General features: G+C 46.9%; 1 protein-coding gene across 5 annotated transcripts in view; it reads left to right on the forward strand.

The window, feature by feature from the left end:
• The window catches only part of si:dkey-202e22.2 (netrin-4), a 63,038-nt gene that overhangs the window by 24,169 nt on the left and 16,220 nt on the right, over positions 1 to 22,649 (forward strand). For 2 of the 5 annotated variants that reach the window (XM_059649700.1, XM_059649701.1), the window contains exons 6-10: positions 892 to 1,105; positions 2,831 to 2,964; positions 9,368 to 9,436; positions 13,586 to 13,756; positions 19,372 to 20,305. In XM_059649700.1, coding sequence (XP_059505683.1) covers positions 892 to 1,105; positions 2,831 to 2,964; positions 9,368 to 9,436; positions 13,586 to 13,756; positions 19,372 to 19,508 — 725 coding nt within the window. In that variant the 3' untranslated portion in view covers positions 19,509 to 20,305. Of the gene's footprint in view, positions 1 to 891; positions 1,106 to 2,830; positions 2,965 to 9,367; positions 9,437 to 13,585; positions 13,757 to 19,371; positions 20,306 to 22,649 lie in introns of those variants that run through there. The other 3 variants (XM_059649703.1, XM_059649702.1, XM_059649704.1) reach the window with 2 other exon arrangements.

Genomic DNA, 22,649 nt, shown 5'->3' on the forward strand with positions numbered 1-22,649 from the left:
CTCTGACGAAAACAGCCTCAAGTCCCTCAGCCTTTCCTCATAAGACCTTCCCTCCATACCAGGCAACATCCTAGTAAATCTCCTCTGCACCCTTTCCAAAGCTTCCACATCCTTCCTATAATGCGGTGACCAGAACTGTGCACAATACTCCAAATGCGGCCGCACCAGAGTTTTAGTACAGCTGCAACATGACCTCATGGCTCCGAAACTCAATCCCTCTACCAATAAAACCTAAAACATTACAACATTTAAAACACATTTTGGACAGGCACGTGAATAGGAAAGGTTTAGAAGGAAATGGGCCAAGCGCAGGCAAACGGGATTAGTCTAGTTTGGGAATGATGAATTTAACTGAAATGTCATTTCTGTGCTGCATGATACTATGACTCTGCAACCTATGTTTCTACTGATAAAGGTAGGTGCCTTCTGAACCACTCTACTAAACTGTCCTGCATGTTCACCCACGCCTTCAGGACAAAATCACTGAGACTCCTGCCGTTCACTGGGTAGAATCCATCAGGCTCATTGATGTTCTTTAGGTGAAGGAAACTGACTACAAGTGACTCCAGGCCCACTGCAATGTGGTTGACCCTTAACCACCCTCTGCAATGACTGCAACAAGTCACTTGGGGCAATTAGGAATGGGCAACAAATGTTGGCAAAACTCACATGAATAAGTAGCAGAATAAAGTGCAGCGACCGAATGCACTGTCTCCTCATCACAGCTTCACTCAAATGTCCTGGCTCTTTGTCCTTGACACCCAGAGCTAAGATGGGGCTCAGGGCACGAGAAGGGAATCCGAGACTTGCGATTGGGTGGTTTTCCGGGGAGGAGGAGTGTTGAATTGGCGAGTGCAGGCTGTCATTTCCACCTCTACGCTTTCCCTTCAGCCTGCTCCTGTCACCCAGTGGGATCGACCAACTCATCGTTTCATAGAAGCTGGAAATGTGATGCAAAGAGTGGATACTGTTACTGCCGGCCTGGAGTTGGGGGGCCACAGTGTACCCACTGCCTGGTGGGCTACTGGGGTTTTGGAGAGTCAGGATGCAAACCTTGTGAGTGTGCAAGAGCGTGTGACCCCCAAACTGGCCAGTGCCTGGACAGGTGAGTGTAACTCCTTCTCACACTCTCCACTGACCCTTGGTGAAGGAAGTCCTTGTGCGAATACCATTCATCATCTTTTGAGCCCAGATTGTGTGTCGGGGTGTAATTTGGCTGCAATATCCTCACCCCAGACCCTCATAGTCATATGCGTACTCAAAATAAAGCACCGTGCAACATCAATAACCTGCAATTAAATTGTCCCGTTAATGGTGAAAACCACTCTGAGGTGCTCACAAGAGTGATAACCAAACAAAGACTGACACTGAACCATGTGAGGGGATGTGAAGTTAAGGCTGGAGGTCAGTTTGAAGGGAGTTCAAAGGAGGAAAGGGAGATCCAGAGATTCAGAGAGAATTCCAGAGCTCGGGGCTGCTGGCATTATGATAGAATCCCGACAGTGCAGAAAGAGGCCATTTGGTCCATCGAGTCTGCACTGATGCTTTGAAGGCCATCCAATCCAAACCCAGCACCCACCTTATTCCTGTAACCCTGCATTTACCATGGCTAATTCACCTAACCGACACATTCATAAGACCATATAGATATAGGTGCAGAATTGGGCCATTCAGCCCATCAGGCCTTCTCTGCCATTTGTTCATGGTCCCACTTCCTGAACACTCTCTGTAACCTTTAATCCCCTGACCAATCAAGAACCTGTCTATCTCTGTCTTAAAGGCACTCAATGACCTGGCCTCCACAGCCCTCTGCAGCAATGTGTCCCACAGAGTCACCACCCTCTGGCTGAAGAAATACCACCTCATCTCAGTTCTAATGGGTCGTCCCTTCACCCTGAGGTTGTGCCCTGGGGTCCTAGTCTCTCCTGCTGCTGGGAACATCTTTTCCGTGTCCACTCTATTCAGGCCTCTCCGTATTCTGTAAGTTTCAACCAGATCACCCCCCCGCCCAAAAAATCTCCTTCCAAATGCCATCAAGTACAGACCCAGAGTTTCACATATGATGAACCCTTCATCGCTGGGATCATTCTTGTAAACCTTCTCTGGACCCCATCCAACGCCAGTACATCCGTCCTTAGATACAGAGTCCAAAATATTCACAATACTCTGAATGCAATCTGCCTAGAGCCTTGTCGAGCCTCAGCAGTACATCCCTGCTCTTGTATTCTCATCCTCTGGAAATGAATGCTAACGTTGCTTTTGCCTTCCTAACTGTCAGGGACAAAATAAATGATCAAATCATTTGAAACAGAAGCAAAAAATTGCAGATGCTAGAAATCTAAAATAAGAACAGAAAATTCCAGAAATCCTCAGGTGCAGCATCCCTGAATGCTACGGGCAATTTCCCGTGGCCAATCCACCCTAACCTGCAGATCTTTGGACTGTGGGAGGAAACCGGAGCACCCGGAGGAAACCCACGCAGACAGTTTGCCCGAGGGTAGAACTGAACCCGGGTCCCTGGCGCTGTGAGGCTGCAGGGCTGACCACTGAGCCACCGTGCCACCCTGATGGTGGATTGACGTAAATCAGTACATATGTGGAAGGATTAAAGAGATCACTGAAAGTTTTAAGAATAAAGAATATCACAGAAAACCTTTCCTGGCACTAATATTTGTTGGTGATTTTGTATCAAAGTATATTTTACTCTGTTATGTTCTATTATATCCAAAGCTCATAGATATCCCTCTGACACTGTCTGCTCTTTGCACTAATGATTTGTACCTGATCCTCTTTGTGCTAATAATTATGTTTCTGTTTTGCTGTTGTGAAGCTTTGAAAATGAACAGATTCACAATATCCCCATCGGTGGTCGAATTCCGGACCTGATTGACTTCCTGTCCAGTGAGAGCACAGGGGACCAGAGCTGGGAAGATGAGCAGGGATTCTCAGCTCTTCGACATTCTGGTAGGCCGCAACAACAACCTCAATTTATGTAGCGCCTCTCACGGAACAAAACGTCCCAAGGCTCCTTAGAGAAAAATCTAGCACCGAGCCAGATGTGGATAGATTATAGCAGGTCACTAAAAGCCATGTCGAGTAAAGGGAAGGGAATGCCTAAGGTTTAAGCCCAGGTGGAGTGATGGCACCTGCGATGTATAAGAGAGGCTGGAGGATTGTAATGCCCCGGTTGTGTAATGATTGGGATGGTGTGTAATGTGTGTGGGGGGGGGGGCTTTGCAGTGCTGCTGGATTGTCATGCTGGGGATTTGTGATGCTGGATGATATTACAGAAATATGGACAAATCTGAGGTTTTTTTTAACATGCAGACACACTGAGTGAAGAGCTGTAGTCGCCATTTTTATGAAACGGATATAGAACAAATGGAGAAGGGGCAATGAAAATTTCTACATGATTCGAGAACATACGACTTAGGAGTAGGCCATTCAGTCCCTTGAGAATGCTTTACCATTGAGTAAGATCATGGCTGAGCTGGTTCTTATCTCAGTTCACTTTCCTGTTTGTATCCCCCCCCTCAAAACCCTAGACTCCTTCATTTCTGAAAACAAAAACTATCAAACTGAGCCTTAGATAAACTTCAATACCCCCTCTACCTGACCTTCTGGGGAAGAGAATTTCACACCTGAACTACCCTTTTGGGTGGGGTAGGGATGAAATATTAGCTGTGTCTTAAAAAAAATGCCTCTTATTTTTCAATGATATCCCCTAATTCTAATCTTCCCCCCCCCCACTCCCAACTGAGACATCTTCAGGTGTCCACTCCCTCCTAGTCCCTTCAGGATCTTATATCTGTCAGTCAGATCATCTGTCATTCTTCTAAATACCAATGGGTACAGATCTTACCTGTTGCTTCATGAAACCTCCATACCAGGGGTAAGTTCTGTGAACCTTCACCAAACTGTCTCAAAAGCAGTTATGTCTTTCTTTTCCCAAATAAGGAGACCAGACCATTCCAGATGTGGCCTCAGCAAAGAAATACATAGCTACAGCAAAACCTCTCTACATTTGTATTCCATCCATGTTATAACAAACATCAACACACCATTTGCTTTCATAATTGCTTTATGTATTTGTGTAGTAATATTGTGATATATGTACCAGGTCACTCAGATCCCTCTGTACCTCAGGATTCTGACAATTTTTTTCAATTTCAATAACACACTGTATCTCTCTTATTTCTGTCAAAGTAGGCAGTTCACATTTAATTCAACTATACACCATCATCAAAATTTTGGCCACTCACTTACTCTATCAATGTACCGCAGCAAACTCTATACTTGTTTTTACAACTTATGTTCACACTCAGTTACACCCTACACTCTGTGTATCTGTATCTGAAGCTTTGATGTGGCACTTCATCAAAAGCCTTTTGAAAATCCAAATACACCACATCTACTGGTTCCCCGCTATTCTCAGTGTATGTTGCTTCATCAAACAAGAAACCTAGCAGATTAATGAAACATGATTTGTCTTTCACAAAACCATGTTGACTTTGCCTGATGAAATCACCTTTTGTGAAGTTTCTTGCTGTAACCTTAACAACGGATTTAAGCAGCTTCCAGAAATTACTGGAAAAGTTCAGCAGGTCTGGCCGCGTCAGTGGAGAGAAATCAGAGTTGACATTTGGGTCACGTGACCCTTCCTCAGACCCTTCCCTACGACAGATGCTCGACTGGCCCTGTTGCTTCTTGCATTCCTCCTTCCTTTAATTAAGCTGCTCCTATTTCTATCTTCTAATCCACTGGGACTCTTCCAGAATCTAAGGACTTTTGGAATGCAATAACCTATGCATCTAATGTCTGGGCTGACACTTCTTTTCACACATTTTGACTCAGGCCATTTGGGTCTGAGGACTTGTCAGGTTTTAGGTCCAGTTTTCCCTGGTGATGATGAATGTATTAAGTTCATCCCTCCCTATGACATCTTGATTTTAATGATCTTTGAGAAGTTTTCTATCCTGAAGACAGGCACAAAATATCTATCCAGAGACTCTACCATTTCTTTGTTTTTAACTATTAATTCCTGGACTCTGTCAATCTAGAGGACAAGCTCAAGCCTCACTCACTCTTTTCCTATTTTTAGAAACTCAATCTGTGTGTTTTAATATTGCTAGCTAACTTTCTCTTAGAATGTACTTTCTGCATTATCTTCTTCGTCTTTGCTGCTTTGTACAATATTTTGATCAATGTGCACCGCCTTTACTTTCCTATAACCATGGATGATGGTAACATAGCAACTGGAGTAGGCCATTCAGCCCCTCAAGCCTGTTCCATCATTCAGTGAGATCATGGCTGATCTGTGGTCTAACTCTACTTCCCTGCCTGAGGTCCATATTCCTTTGTTTAACAAAAATCCATCTGTTTCCGATTTAAAATTAATAACTGATCCAGCATTCTCTGCCATTTGTGGAAGACATTTCCAAATATCTCTCACCCTTCATGTTTAGAAGTACTTCCTAACATTTTTCCTGAATGGTCTGGCCCTCATTCTCAGACTATGCCCTCCATAGCTGTAGAACCAGTGGGAATAGTCTATCTTTATCCACCCTGTCTTTTCAAGTTAAAATCTTGCTTAAATCACTCCTTAATGTTCTAAATTCGAGAGATAATAGGCCTAATTTATGTATTCTCTCCTCATTACTTGATCCCTGAAGTCCTGGTTATCATTCTCGTAAACCTACAGTGCACTCCCTCCAAGGCCGATCTATCCTTCCCAAGGTGTGATGCCCAGATCTGCTCACAGCGCTCTAACTGGGCTCTAACCAGGGTTTTGTATAACTGCAGCATAACATTTGCATCATTGTACTCCACTCATTGAGATATAGAGGCCAGCATTCCATTAACTTTCTTGATTACTTTCGGTGCCTGTTCAGGACATTTTAAAGATTTGTGCACCAGAACCACCGAGTTTATTCGGACGTCACTGGATTTAACTTCACGCCATCTAGAAAGCACCGTGATTTAATCCTTTTCTCTTCCAAAATGGATAACCTCACATTTCCTTACGTTAAATTCCATCTGCCCAGTTGATCAAAATGGTTGTAATCTAAGATAACCTTCTTTATAATCCCTTATGCCACCAGTTTTTAATCATCGCAAACTTACTAACCATACTTATGATATTCTCATCCAAATTGTTTGCATAAACGACAAACAGCAGTGGACCAACTCTTGTGGCACATCGCTGGTCAACAAGCCTCCAGTCTGATAGAGGACCCTTTACCACCACCTTCTGAGGCCTACCTTTAAGCCAACTTTGTATCCAATTAGCTAGCTCTCATGTGATCTAACCTTACCGACCAGCCTACCATGCAGAACCTCATTGCTGGTCTTGCTAAAGTCCTTATAGATGACGTCTACTGCTCTGCCTTCATCTATGCTCTTGGTCACCTCTTCAAAATCATCAATCAAATTGAGGTAGGGGGTGGCACGGTGGCTCAGTGATTAGAACTGCTGCCTCTCAGCGCCAGGGACCTGGGTTTGATTCCAACCACAGGTGGCTGTCTGTGTGGAGTTTGCACATTCTCCCCGTGTCTGCATAGATTTCCTCTGGGTGCTCTGGTTTCCTCCCACAGTCCCAAGATGTGCAGGGTAGGTGGATTGGCCATAGTGTCTAGGGTGGGAAATGCAGGAATAGGGTAGGGGGTGGGTCTGGTCGGGATGCTCTTCGGACAATCAGTGTGGACTCAATGGGCCGAATGGCCTGCTTCCACACAGTATGGATTCTACAGAAATTTGTGAGACACGATTTCCCATGCATAAAGACATGCTGACTATCTCTAATCAGTTCTTGCCTTTCCAAATGCTCATAAATCTTGTCTCCTAGAATCCCCTCCCAACAACTTGACTCCCATTGATGTCAGGCTCAGCGGTCTACAGTTCACCAGCTTTTCCTTGCAGCATTTTTAAAATAATGGCACCAAATTAGCCAACCTTTCGGCTCCTCACCTGTGACAGTCAAAGATGCAAATGTCTCCGCTAGGAATTCTACAATTTCTTCTCCAGCTTCTCACTATGACCTGGGATGTACTTGATCAGGTCCCAGGGATTTATGCTTTTTAAGATCTCCAGAACTTTCTCTTCTGTCATGTCCTCTTTTTCAACACATCACTACGTATTTCTCCAAATTTGAATCAACTAAAGTTTTATACAGCTGCAACATGACTCTCCATTGAACCAAGGTTGACCCCTAGTTTGATGGGAATGGTTGAATGAGAGACATGCCAGGCCATGAGATTTCAGATTATGCTGGGCCTACCAAACAGGACTACTTACTCACCCAGCAGCGAAAGCAGCAAATGATAGAGCTAAGCGATCCCACAACCAACGGATCAGATCTAAGCTCTGCAGTCCTGTCACATCCAGTCATGAATGGTGGTGAACAATTAAACAATTCACTGGAGGAGGAGGCTCCACAAATATCCCCATCTTCAATGATGGAAGAGCCCAGCACATCAGTGCTAAAGATAAGGCTGAAACATTTTCAGCAATCTTCAGCCAGAAGCACCGAGTGGGTGATCTATCTCGGCCTCCTGCAGTTGTGCCCAGCGTCACAGATACCATTCTTCGGCCAATTTGATTCACTCCATGTGATAGCAAGAAACGGTTGGAGATACTGGATACCACAAAGGCTATGGGCCCTGACAACATTCTGGAATTGTACTGAACTTGCAGCTCCCCTAACCAAGCTGCTCCAATACAGTTTCAACACTGTCATCTACCCAATAATGTGGAAAATTGTCCAAGTATGTCCTGTGCATGAAAAGCAGGACAAATCCAACCCGGCAAATTACAGCCCCATCAGTCTCCTCTGGACCATCAGGAAAGTGATGGAATGTGTCAGTAACAGTGCTATCAAGCAGCACCTGCTCAGCAATAACCTGCTCAGTGACGCCCAGTTTGGGTTCTGCCAGGGCCACTCAGGCAGTGAGATCCAGACTCTCGCCACACACTGGGAGAAAACCACTTTCCTCACATACCTTATAGACCTCCTGGACCCTTACCTTAAATCTGTCCCCTGGTCATTCATCCCTCCAATGAGGGGTAAATTTCCTTCTAGTCTACTCTGTCCATGCACCCCACCCCATATTTTACACATCTCAGTCATAAGCCCACTCAGCCCCCTTGGTTGAATCGTACCGATACATTGAAGGGAAAGCGGGCCGTGAATAGACCAGGGTTTATTTACCTTTGGCCTTCCTGTGCCTCGCTCCAGAATGGAGTTATTGACCAATCACAGTAATGAACCTCTCCGCCAGGTCCCTCTCCAACACTCAATCGTTATCCAATGACAGTGTTTATGTGACTTATGTTGGTGATTCTTAGCTGCAGTCTGAGAATATTCATCAAGGCACTGAGTTGGGGAAATGGGAATGGACAGTGAGTGGAAGATTGTCAGCATCTGTTGAAAAGCAGGAGCTAACAGGGGTTGATGATGCTTGTGGGGAGCAGGGAGTTTGTCAGATCAAACCTCTGCTTAAAATCTCACATTCAAATGGAATCAAACAGAGAGCAGAGCCACAAGCATCACATTGAATATGTCAGAAAGCAGGCCCCATTCCCTTAGTGACCAGACTAATGCTCCTTGGTTCAAATCCTGCCATAGATGCTGGTGGAGTTTACATTAAATCTGAACATGGTGCTAGTAACCATGACAACTATCATTCGTCTTGAGAGTAACTTGTACATGAAACATCGAAAGCTAGCACACAGGTACAGCAGATAATCAGGAAGGGCTAATGGGATGTCGGCCTTTATTTCAAGGGGGTTGGAGTATGAGAGTAGGGACGTCTTACTGCAACAGTGTAAGGTGCTGGGGAGACCACATCTGGAGCACAGTGAGCAGTTCTGGTCCCACTATTTTAGAAAAGATATCATTTCATTGGAGGCAGTTCAGAGATAGAGATATTCCTGCTCATTGGGGAGTGAAGGATAAGCGGGAAAAGGCAGGAAAGTGGACTGGAGGAATGTCATATTCTCCTGAATGTCGGAGCTTGAAAGGCCAAATGGCTTTTTCCTGGTTCTATTTCTTTTCCTCTCACGGGAGAGGAATCTGCTCTACTCACCTGGTCTGGCCTACTTGTGACTCCAGACCCACCTGATATGGTTGCCTCTTAACTACCCTCTGAAATGGTGCAGCAAACCACTCAGATATTTGATAATTAGGGATGAGCAGCAAATGCTGGCCTTGGCTCTTACATCCCATGGAAGAACAAAGTGAAATGTTCTTGCCTTTGCTGATGTCTGTCTCTGGGATGAATGAGGTGTGGTTGATACTAACTGGAACTGTATTATTGACCTTGTTTCCCCTCCCCTCCCAACTCCCTGCACCCCCCCCCCCTTTCTCTAGAGAAGTGTATATGCAAGGAGGTGTTACTGAGGGATGCTGCGTATTTTTGTCGGATGAACTACACCTACGGTAAGAGATTCTAAAATCTGCTGCCATTCAGACCTTCCTTCATTTGGGTAAGGCAGCACCCTGATTCTGGTCTAACAGGATGTTATAAACCTGAGGTCTAAGGTGAGATCATGGAAAAGTACAGCACAGCGGGAGGCCATTCAGCCTATCATGCTCGAAGGAGACACCCTCCTCTGCTCCTTCCCCCGCAGCCTGTAAACATTTCCCTTTCCGGATTTCTCCAGTTCCCTTTTGAAAGTTCCTGTTGAATTTGCTTCCATCCTTCTTTCACAACTTGCTGTGGAAAGTCACATTCACCTCCCTTCCTTTTACCAGTTGTCTCTAGTCACTGAGATACCAAGGTGTGGAGCCGGATGAACACAGGCCAAGCAGCATCAGAGGAGCAGGAAAGCTGACGTTTCGGGCCTAGACCCTTCATCAGAAAAGGGGGAGGGGAAGAGGGTTCTGAAATAAATAGGGAGAGAGGGGGAGGTGGATAGAAGATGGATAGAGGAGAAGATAGGTGGAGAGGAGACAGACACATCAAAGAGGCAGGGATGGAGCCAGTAAAGGTGAGTTTAGGTGGGGAGGTAGGGAGGAGATAGTCAGTCCAGGGATGATGGACAGGACAAGGGGGTGGGATAAAGTTAGTAGGTCGGAAATGGGGGTGTGGCTTGAGGTGGGAGGAGGGGAAGACCGTGACATGCACCCCCCTCAGTGGCCGAGAACACCTTTGACCGTGTCTCCCGCATTTCCCACAATTCATCCCTCACACCCCGTCCCTGCAATAACAACCAAAAGAGAATCCCCCTCATCCGCACGTACCACCCCACCGACCTCCGGATACAACGCATCATCCTCCAACACTTCCGCCATCTACAATCTGACCCCACCACCCAAGACATTTTCCATCCCCACCCTTGTCTGCTTTCCGGAGAGACCACTCTCTCCATGACTCCCTTGTTCGTTCCACACTCCCCTCCCACCCCACCACACCCGGCACCTTCCCCTGCAACCGCAGGAAGTGCTACACTTGCCCCCACAGCTCCTCCCTCACCCCCATCCCAGGCCCCAGGATGACTTTCCATATTAAGCAGAGGTTCACCTGCACATCTGCCAATGTGGTATACTGTGTCCACTGTACCCGGTGTGGCTTCCTCTACATTGGGGAAACCAAGCAGAGGCTTGGGGACCGCTTTGCAGAACACCTCTGCTGGGTTCGCAATAAACAACTGCACCTCCCAGTCGCGAACCATTTCAACTCCCCCTCCCATTCCTCAGATGACATGTCCATCATGGGCCTCCTGCAGTGCCACAATGATGCCACCCGAAGGTTGCAGGAACAGCAACTCATATTCCGCTTGGGAACCCTGTAGCCCCATGGTATCAATGTGGACTTCACCAGCTTCAAAATCTCCCCTTCCTCCACTGCATCCCAAAACGAGCCCAGCTCATCCCTGTCTCCCTAACCTGTTCTTCCTCTCACCTCTCCCCTCCTCTCACATCAAGCCGCACCTCCATTTCCAACCTACTACCCTCATCCCGCCTCCTTGACATGTAGGTCCTCCCTGGACTGACCTATCCCCTCCCCACCTTCCCACCTATACTCACCTTTACTGGCTCCATCCCTGCCCCTTTAACTTGTCTGTCTCCTCTCCACCTATCTTCTCCCCTATCCATCTCTCGCTGCGTGCCCCGCTCTCGCTGCGTGCCCCGCTCTCGCTGCGTGCCCCGCTCTCGCTGCGTGCCCCGCTCTCGCTGCGTGCCCCGCTCTCGCTGCGTGCCCCGCTCTCGCTGCGTGCCCCGCACACGCGCTCTCGCTGCGTGCCCCGCACACGCGCTCTCGCTGTGTGCCCCGCACACGCGCTCTCGCTGCGTGCCCCGCACACGCGCTCTCGCTGGCGCTGCGCGTCCTGCGCGCTCTCGCTGTGTAATTCAGTTGCTATGTTTCCTGCTTCAAAGAGCGCTTCATTGGATGCCAAGGGCTTTGCAACATTGTCTGACTGCGAAAGACACTGAACCACTGCAGACAATCCATTAGCACTGGAACAGGATTAGGCCATTCGGCCCATTAACCAGTTTCCTTCTTAGGGGATGACTTTCATTTGTGTTTGGGAAACAGAGGCATTTAAAAAGATCAAAGGTTGATGAGGCATACCCCCAGGAATCCTGCTGTACATATCATGTTGTGATAATGCTGTAGCTTTAAAAAGTATATTTTGTCCTGGTTTTTTTTTGAAGAGGCATCCTCAGGCAGAGGTGGAAGAGCTGATGAGTGAACAGCTACTAAGAAAACAGTTTGGGAGGGCTTAATGGCTTGTTTTTTAAGTTGGAAGAATAGAAGCAGCCTGGCCGGGTGTGGCCAGCTCTCACAGACCAATATTTCTAGATTTTTTTTTAGTTTTTAGGTTTAGCTTCAGGCGATTGCTATTGGAGTCTCAACAGGGGTGGAAGCGACAGTAAATGTCTCCTGGCTGCCACTCTCTCTGAGTTTTGACTTGATTTTATTTTCCCTTCTGGGTTGCTGGTGTTACCTGTGAGACTAATCTATTTTCTGAGTTTTCCCTTCTGCCAAGTGGTGTGTTTATGGGATGTTACGTTATTAGACTGTTTATTGAGTAATAGTTACTCCTGACTGAAAGGATTTGGTTCTATGACCTCTTCCCAGGGGTATACTCCATTGTTATGGACCCGAACAAACCTACTCGGAGTACTTTAAGGAAGTAGCCTAGACCCTAACTTTGTCTTATTTTAAAGACAATTCCAGATACAATTTAACATAGCAAAGTGTGAAGCTGGATGAACACAGCAGGCCAAGCAGCATCTCAGGAGCACAAAAGCTGACGTTTCGGGCCTAGACCCTTCATCAGAGAGGGGGATGGGGTGAGGGTTCTGGAATAAATAGGGAGAGAGGGGGAGGCGGACCGAAGATGGAGAGTAAAGAAGATAGGTGGAGAGGAGTGTATAGGTGGGGAGGTAGGGAGGGGATAGGTCAGTCCAGGGAAGATGGACAGGTCAAGGAGGTGGGATGAGGTTGGTAGGTAGGAGATGGAGGTGGTGCTTGAGGTAGGAGGAGGGGATAGGTGAGAGGAGGAACTGGTTAGGGAGGTAGGGACAAGCTGGGCTGGTTTTGTGATGTAGTGGGGGGAGGGGACGAGCTGGGCTGGTTTTGGGATGCAGTGGGGGAAGGGGAATGGTTAGCACTGCCGCGTCACAGCACCAGGACCCAGGTTCGATTCCACCCTCGGGCGACTGTCTATGTGGAGTTGGCACATTCTCCCCGTGTCTGTGAGGGTTTCCTCCGGGTGCTCTGGTTTCCTCCCACAGTCCAAAGCTGTGCAGGCTAGGTTGATTGGCCATGCTAAATTGCCTCTAGCGTTCAGGGATGTGTGGGTTAGGTGTGTTAGCTGTGGGGAATATGCAGGGTTACAGGAAAAGGGTATGGGGGTTGGTCTGAGTGGGATGCTCTTCAGTGGGTTGATGTGGACTTGTTGGGCTGAATGGTCTGTTTCCACGCTGGAAGGATTCTATGACTTCTGCCAGTATCTCATCCAATTGAACACTTAGGTTAGCATTTGTCATGTGACCATCAAAAGGAGAAAATGGGACTGTCCACCCCAAGTTTGGGTCTATGTGCGACTCCAGTACCACGCTAAAGTAGGTTGTAGGCATTCTCAAGTGACCAACCGAGACTCTTAATTGCCTTGAAGCATGACCAATATTTGAAGAACTGTCACTGGTCTCAAAATCATAGAAACACTGTGGAAACAGGCCATTTGGCCCAACAAGTCCACATTGCCCTCCAAAGAGCATCCCACCCAGACCAATTCCCATACCTTTTCCTTGTAACCCTGCATTTTTCCCATGGCTAACACACCTAACCTACACACCCCTGAACACTACGGGCAATTTAGCACTGCCAGTCCACCTAGCCTGCACATCTTTGGGAATTGTTAACTGTTTCTCTCTCCAGCTGCTGCTGGACCTGCTGAATTTCTCCCATCAATTTCTCTAGCAGGGAAGAACTCAAAATGTGGAGGGATAGGAGAGAATTAGGAAAATCCCTGACCAGTGGCCATGGAAAGAGGAAAGACTGGGTACCAAATGATGGGAACTCTCGACCTGTTCCTATGTTCAACTGGAGGATAAATGTTCTGTTTCTCCCCACAGTCATCAAGGCGAGAGTTCTTTCTGCTCATGACAAAGGAACTCATGCTGAGGTCAACGTCAAGGTAAAGAAGGTGATGAAAACTGGGAAGGTGAAAATCACCCGCGGCAACTGGAGCATTTATCCAGAGTCCTGGACGAAGCGAGGATGCACATGCCCCTTACTGAATCCTGGTGAGTAAGAGAGGGGCTTGTAGTGGAATGGAAACCTGGGGATGATAGGCTGATCTGTGGACAGCCCTCCATGGCCTTGCCTCACCCTTGCTAACCTCTCTTGCCTCATCCTTGCTAACACCCACTAAGGCCAACAGCGCGCCCCCCAGAACACTGCAGGACCCATCCCAACACATAGAACATAGAACATGACAGCGCAGTACAGGCCCTTCGGCCCTCAATGTTGCGCAAACCTGTGAAACCAATCTGAAGCCCATCTAACCTACACTATCCCATTATCATTCATATCGAGGAGATTTACCAGGATGTTGCCTGGTATGGAGGGAAGGTCTTATGAGGAAAGGCTGAGGGACTTGAGGCTGTTATCATTGGATACACATATGGATGATAATGGGATAGTGTCGGTTAGATGGGCTTCAGATTGGTTTCACGGTCGGCACAACATCGAGGGCTGCAGGGCCTGTACTGCGCTGTAATGTTCTATGTTCTATATGTTTATCCAGTGACCATTTAAATGCCCTTAAACTTGGTGAGTTTACTACTGTTGCAGGCAGGGCCTTCCACGCTGTTACTACTCTCTGAGTAAAGAAACTACCTCTGACATCTGTCCTATATCTATCACCCCTCAATTTAAAGCTACGCCGCCTCGTGCTAGCCATCTCCATCCGAGGAAAAAGGCTCCCACTGTCCACCCTATCTAATCCTCTGATCATCTTGTATGTCTCTATTAGGTCACCTCTTAACCTTCCTCTCTCTAGTGAAAACAGCCTCAAGTCCCCCAGCCTTTCCTCATAAGACCTTCCCTCCATACCAAGCAACATCCTAGTAAAAGAGATAATGGGAACTGCAGATGCTGGAGAATCCAAGACAACAAAATGTGAGGCTGGATGAACACAGGCCAAGCAGCATCTCAGGAGCACAAAAGCTGACGTTTCAGGCCTAGACCCTTCTTCAGAGAGGGGGATGGGGTGAGGGTTCTGGAATAAATAGGGAGAGAGGGGGAGGCGGACCGAAGATGGAGAGATAAGAAGATAGGTGGAGACCTGTCTCCGCCTCCCTAACCTGTTCTTCCTCTCACCCATCCCTTCCTCCCACCCCAAGCCGCACCCCCATCTACCTACTAACCTCATCCCACCTCCTTGACCTGTCCGTCTTCCCTGGACTGACCTATCCCCTCCCTTCCTCCCCACCTATACTCTCTCCACCTATCTTCTTTTCTCTCCATCTTCGGTCCGCCTCCCCCTCTCTCCCTATTTATTCCAGAACCCTCACCCCATCCCCCTCTCTGATGAAGGGTCTAGGCCCGAAACGTCAGCTTTTGTGCTCCTGAGATGCTGCTTGGCCTGCTGTGTTCATCCAGCCTCACATTTTGTTGTCTAAAATCCTAGTAAATCTCCTTTGCACCCTTTCCAATGCTTCCACATCCTTCCTATAGTGCGGTGACCGGAACTCTACGCATTTCTCCGAGTGTAGCCGCACCAGAGTTTTGTACAGCTGCAATATGACCTCGTGGCTCCGAAACTCAATCCCTCTACCAATAAAACCTAACACACCCTACACCTTCTTAACTACCCTCTCAACCTGGGTGGTAACTTTCAGGGACCTATCCACATGGACACCATGATCTCTCTGCTCATCTATACTACCAAGAATCTTACCATTAGCCCAGCACTCTGTATTCCTGTTACTCCTTCCAAAGTGAATCACCTCACACTTTTTCGCATTAAACTCCATTTGCCTCCTCTCAGCCCAGCTCTGTAGCTTATCTCTGTCCCTCTGTAACCTGCAACATCCTTCCACACTATCCACAACTCCACCGACTTTCGTGTCGTCTGCAAATTTACTAACCCATCCTTCTACGCCCTCATCCAGGTCATTTATAAAAATGACAAACAGCAGTGGCCCCAACACCGACCCTTGCAGTACACCACTAGTAACTGAACTCCAGGATGAACATTTCCCGTCAACCTCCACCCGCTGTCTTCTTACAGCTAGCCAATTTCTGATCCAAACTGCTAAATTACCCTCAATCCCATGGCTCTGTATTTTCTGCAATAGCCTACCATGGGGAACTTTATCAAATGCTTTACTGAAATCCATATACACCACATCAACTGCTTTACCCTCATCCACCTGTTTGGTCACCTTCTCAAAGAACTCAATAAGGTTTGTGAGGCACGACCTACCCTTCACAAAACCGTGTTGACTATCCCTAATCAAATTATTCCTTTCTAGATGATTATGAATCCTCTCCCTTTATAACCTTTTCCAACACTTTACCAACAACTGAAGTAAGGCTCACTGGTCTATAATTACCAGGATTGTCCCTCCTCCCCTTCTTGAACAAGGGGACAACATTTGCTATCCTCCAGTCTTCTGGCACTATTTCTGAAGATAATGACAACATAAAGATCCAAGCCAAAGGCTGTGCAATCTCATCCCTAGCTTCCCAGAGAATCCTAGGATATATCCCATCCGGTCCTGGGGACTTATCTACTTTCACACTTTTCAGAATTTCTAACACCTCTTCCTTATGAACCCCAATCCCATCTAGTCTAATAGCCTGTATCTCAGTATTGTCCTCCACAACATTGTCTTTGCCTTCTTCATGTGTGAATACTGACAAAAAATATTCATTTAGCGCCTCTCCTATCTCTTTGGACTCCACACACAACTTCCCACTACTGTCCTTGACTGGACCTGATCTTACTCTAGTCGTTCTTTTATTCCCGACATACCTATAGAAAGCTTTAGGGTTTTCCTTGAGCCTCCCTACCAAAGATTTCTCACGTCACCTCCTGGCTCTTCTTAGCTCTCTCTTTAGGTCCTTCCTGGCTAACTTGTACCTCTCAAACGCCCTAACTGAGCCTTCAAACCTCATCTTTACATAAGCTTCCTTCTTCCTCTTGACAAGAGTTTCTCTTTAGTAAACCACAGTTCCCTCACTCGACCACTTCCTCCCTGCCTGACAGGTACATACTTATCAAGGACACACAGTAGCTGTTCCTTGAACAAGCTCCACATTTCAATTGTGCCCAAACCTGCAGTTTCTGTCCCATCCTGTGCATCCTAAATCTTGCCTAATCACCTCATAATTGCCTTTCCCCCAACTGTAACTCTTGCCCTGCGGTATATACCTATCCCTTTCCATCGCTAAAGTAAACGTAACTGAATTGTGGTCACTATCACCAAAGTGCTCACCTACTTCCAAACCTAACACCTGGCCAGGGTCATTACCCAGTACCAAATCCAATGTGGCTTCGCCCCTTGTTGGCCTGTCTACATACTGTGTCAGGAAACCCTCCTGCACACACTGGACAAAAACTGACCCATCTAAAGTATTCGAACTACAGTGTTTCCAGTCAATATTTGGAAAGTTAAAGCTCTCCATCACAACTACCCTGTTACTTTCACTCCTATTGAGAATCATCTTTGCTATCCTTTCCTCTACATCTCTGGAACTATTCGGAGGCCTGTAGAAAACTCCCAACAGGGTGACCACTCCTTTCCTGTTTCTAACCTCTGCCCATACTACCTCAGGAAACGAGTCCTCATCAAACATCCTTTCCGCCACCGTAATACTGTCCTTGACTAACAATGCCACACCTCCCCCTCTTTTACCACCGTCCCTGATCTTACTGAAACATCTAAACTCCAGAACCTGCAACAACCATTCCTGTCCCTGCTCTATCCATGTCTCCGAAATGGCCACAACATCGAAGTCCCAGGCACCAACGCATGCTGCAAGTTCACCCACCTTATTCCGGACGCTCCTGGCATTGAAGTAGACATACTTCAAACCACCTTGATAACAAAGTGTGGAGCTGGATGAACGCAGCAGGCCAAGCAGCATCACAGGAGCACAAAAGCTGACGTTTCGGGCCTAGACCCTTCTTCAGAAGGCCCGAAACGTCAGCTTTTGTGCTGCTGTGATGCTGCTTGGCCTGCTGTGTTCATCTAGCTTCACACTTTGTTATCTTGGATTCTCCAGCATCTGCAGTTCACATTGTCTCTGATCACACTTCAAACCACCTTCCTGCCTGCCGGTACACTCCTGCGACCTTGAAACCTTATTCATGACCTCACTACTGTCAACCTCCTGTACACTGGACCTACCATTCAAGTTCCCACTCAACTGGTGAATTATTTTAAACCCTCCCGAAGAGCATTAGCAAATTTCCCCCCCAGATATTGGTTCCCCTCTGGTTCAGGTGTAGACCATCCCATTTGTAGAGGTCCCATCTACCCCAGAATAAGCCCCAATTATCCAGGTATCTGAATCCCTCCGTCCTGCGCCATCCCTGTAGCCACGTGATCAACTGCTCTCTCTCCCTATTCCTTGCCGCGTGAGCACGTGGCACGAGTAACAAACCAGAGATAACAACTGTTTGTTCCAGCTCTAAGCTTCCACCCTAGCTCCTTGAATTTCTGCGTAACATCCTCATCCCTTTTCCTAACTATGTCGTTGGTGCCTATGTGGACCACGACTTGGGGCTGCGCCCCCTCCCCCTTAAGGATCCCGAAAACATGATCCAAGACACTATGGACCCTGGCACCTGGGAGGCAACACACCAACCGCGAATCTCTCTTGTTCCCACAGAGTCCCCTATCTGTCTCCCTAACTATGGAGTCCCCAATGACTACTGCTCGCCTCCTCTCCCCACTTCCCTTCTGAGAAACAGGGACAGACTCCCCTGGTAAGTCATCCCCCCCAACAGTATCCAAAACGTTATACTTGTTATTGAGGGGAACAGCCACAGTGGATCCCTGCACTGTCTGCCTGTTCCCTTTCCGTCCCCTGGCTGTAACCCATCTACCTTTTTCCTGTACCTGAGGAGTGACTATCTCCCTGTAACTCCTCTCAATTATCCCCTCTACCTCCCGAATAATCCGAAGTTCATCCAGCTCCAGCTTCAGTTCCCTAACGGGGTTTCCGAGGAGCTGGAGTTGGGCTCAGTGTGATATCCAGTTCTGGAACATTTACTGAATCACCTTGAGACCTTTTACTGCTTTTAAGACTTTGTATGAATTATTCTCCATAATGGAACTATGGAAGGGGAGGCAGACATAGTGTCACTAGTTCCCTGGGCTAATGTTTTGAAGACCAGGTTCAAATCCCATCATGGCAGATGGTGGTATTTAAATTCAATAAAAATCTGGAATAGTGTGTTTAATGATGACCATGAATCCATTGCCAATTGTTGGAAGAACCCTTCTGGTTCACAGATGTACTTGAGGGAAGGAAATCTACCCAACTTACCTGCTTCGGTCTACATGTGCCTACAATATGGTTGGCTCTTAACTGCCCTCTGGACAATTAGGGATCGGCAATAAATGGACCATTAACAAATGCCCTCATCCTGTGAATTGAATAAAATCACTGTATTACATTGGAGCATCTGTACACAGTATGCAGGGTCAATAATCCATCCAGCTCAAACAATGCCTGCTTCAGACTTGTGCCCAGGCCACATTAACACACAGTAACTTCACTGACAGATTCGCTGTTCTTTCTCTGCATCAGAATACTCGTGCCTCTCCAGCACTGACAATCCTTCCTCACATCCTAGGCGTCAGAGGAGTTCAGCTGTGGTTTTTCTTCTCTCCTCGGATAGGCACGGATTACCTGATCGCAGGCCATGAGGCAGGCCACGTGGGCAGACTCTTAGTCAACATGAAGAGCCTCGTCACACCCTGGCGAGCAGGCATGGCCAAGTGGGTGACACACAACCTGCAATGGAGCTGCAAGTGACTGCACCGCATCGACACCGGCATTGAGCTTCGTCTCTGGAGTCTCACCGTTCACCGCATTGTGTGTGTAAATGCATCCACCTCCCCTACCCACACTCCCTCCCCAGTCACCCAACGTCCAGGGTGAAGTCTGTCTGGAAATCTGCAAGATGGTTTCTCTCCATCTCCCTTCTCCAAGCCGTGGACAAGCCATGCACTTGGCAATGATTGAACACTTCCATTATCTCTCCTTTTGGCCTGACAGTTACCATGGGCCCTGACCATCAGACAATATGATAACAACACTCCTTCCCTTCTATTACTGCTCTGTTGTCTGAACACCGAGTGCTCAGCCTGCGCTCTGGGTAGCACTGTGCTTGGAGTCCATTATCTACAATGGTTTCTCAAACCCAGCACTTTCTGCTGCTCTGGATCCAACATTCATGTGACTTTTTTTCTTCCCAAGATGTTGCTACAGTTTGTATTTTCAGTACTTTCAGAAATTATTTTGTAAAAATAATTAAACAAGATTGTTGTTTTCTAAACTGCAACTCCCATCATGGCTCTCTTACATTGGCCACAAGGTACTGTCCCTCCCCTCACATTATACACTGAGGTTCTGATTGAGAATGGCAGCCAAACAGTTGGGAGCAGGATCCCGACTCGTCTCACCCCAACATGCTCTGACATTTGATAAGTTCATTGCCCATTGATATTGTAGCAGATTCCTTCCTACTCCTGCCACCCTTTCACCTTCCTGCCTGTCAATAATTTACCCCCTTTCACCTTCCTGCCTGTCAATAATTTACCCCCTTTCATCTTCCTGCCTGTCAATAATTTGCCCCCTTTCACCTTCCTGCCTGTCAATAATTTACCCCTTTCACCTTCCTGCCTGTCAATAATTTACCTACTCTGGCTTAAAATATCGATAGACTCTGCTTTCACTGCCTTTTAAGGATGAGAGGATGAGAGGTCCCAAAGACTCTCAACCCCATGCGAGAAAATAAATTCCCCTCATCTTCGTCTTAAATTGGCACCTCCTTATTTTTAACAGTGAAGGAAATTCTTTCCCTGGAGCAGAGGGAGGCTGAGACTGAATCTGATTGAGAACATCTTCAGTTCTGAAATATAAAACCCGATGCCTCTCCACAGATGCTGCCAGACCTGCTGAGCTTTTCCAGCTCTCTGTGTTTGTTTCAGATTTCCAGCATTCACAGTTTTTTTGGGGTTTTTTTGTCTAGTGTAGTTTGGTGTTTGCTGGTTGGTATGGACGTGGTGGGTTAAACGGCCTGTTTCTCTGCTGTATTACTCCATGACTCTGTGTAAGAGGAAACATTTCTTCACTTCACACAGCTGAGACTCCTCAAGATTGTCTGTATTTCCTGTCAGGTCACTTCTTATTCTTCTAAACTCCAGCAGATGCAAGCTGAGCCTGCCCAACCTTTCATCTTATCCACACATTCCTGGTTTTAATCAGGTACCCCTTCTCTGAACAGCCTCCAATGCATTTACATCCTTCCAAAAGCAAGCGACTAAGTCGGCACAATTCAGGGTTTCACTGGAAACTTCAGGAATTAAAGATTAATCACCTGGACACTGATTGTGAACATGGTAGCTCGGTGGTTAGCCCTGCTGCCTCACTGAGCCAGGGGCCTGGGTTCAATTCCACCCTCAGGTGACTGTCTGTGTGGAAGTTTGAACGTTTTCCTCATGGGTTTCCTCCAGGTGCTCCCATTTCCTCCCATAGTCCAAAGATGTGCAGGTTAGGGTGGATTGGCCATGGGAAATTACCCTGTGATGTGCAGGCTAGGTCATTTAACTGTGGGGTTACAGGGCTTGGGTGGGATGCTCTTTGGAGGGTCAGTGTGGACATGATGAGTTGAACGGCCTCTTTCTGCACTGTAGGGATTCTGTCATTCTTAAAAACCTGGGAAAATTATTGCAGAGGTGTTCACAAAATGTGGTTTTCATTTTCTTAAAATGCCCTTTTGTGAAAATATTGGTAGATGTGATGTGGCAGAAGGGAACACCTTTTCAATGGGCAGGGCGATTGGAGGCAGGAGAACTTGTAATAAACCTTCAGGAATATGTCTAAACAAAGTTAGCAACTCCTACAGCTGCTGTCAGTGCAGTTATTCGATAGCAAAGATCTGAGACTACAATGGTTTTGACGAACATTGACCATTTGCAATGCGCCATTTAAAAACCAAAAGTTTGAAACAGTAAATGCTGGGAATATTCAACAGGTTCATCATCACGTGTGGAATGAAATAGTTAGCTTTTCAGGTTGCTGGCCTTTCATTAAAAATGGGTTTTCAGCAGGGGGAAGGTTGGAAAAGGGAAAAGGTCTTTGATGATTGGGTGGAAGGCAGGCGTGATACAATGACAGAAGAGCTGACAAAGCAAGAGAGAGAAAGGGCTGGGAGTGAGACATATGAAGGTGGCTACAGAGGAGGCGTTAAATAATGAACAGCTGTATCCAAAAGCAGAAATAAAGGTCTGAAAAAAGTAATCTGAAAACAGCAAACTGAATGGAAATGAACTTGAAGGTTAGGATTTTCAGCTGAAATTGTTGGAGTCTGTACTGAGTCTGGAAGTCTGAGAAGACAGAAGAAACAGGTTAGGACTCTACTCACTGAACTTTAGAAGAATAAGAGGTCACCTCACATGTTGGATTCTTAAGAGGCTTGACAGGGTCAGTGCTGAGAGGATGTTTCCCCTCATGGGAGAGTCTAGGATCAGAGGGCATAGTCTCAGAATAAAGGGGCATTAATTTAAGACTGAGATGGGGAGGAATTTCTTTTCTCATAGGGTTGTGAGTCTTTGTGACTCCTAGCCACAGAGAACCTGGGGGCAGAGTCCTTTCTGTTTATTTAAGGCTGAGATCGATAGATTCTTGATTCTTGTCAGGGAATGAAGGATTATGGGGTAAGGGCAGGAAGGTGCACATGAGGAATGTTGGATCTGCCATGACCCTATTGAATGGCAGAGCAACTCAAGGGGCCGAATGGCCTCCTCCTTTTCCTATTTTTTATGTACTTATGGAATTATAGAATCATATACTACAGAAGAGACCCTATTGAACCACAGAGCCTGTACCTGTATTTTTATTTCTTACCGTATCAAATATTTATCCAATTCCTTTTTGACAGTTAACACTGAA

The sequence above is a fragment of the Stegostoma tigrinum genome, chromosome 11, assembly GCF_030684315.1.
Source record: "Stegostoma tigrinum isolate sSteTig4 chromosome 11, sSteTig4.hap1, whole genome shotgun sequence".
Classification (NCBI taxonomy): Eukaryota; Metazoa; Chordata; class Chondrichthyes; order Orectolobiformes; family Stegostomatidae; genus Stegostoma; species Stegostoma tigrinum.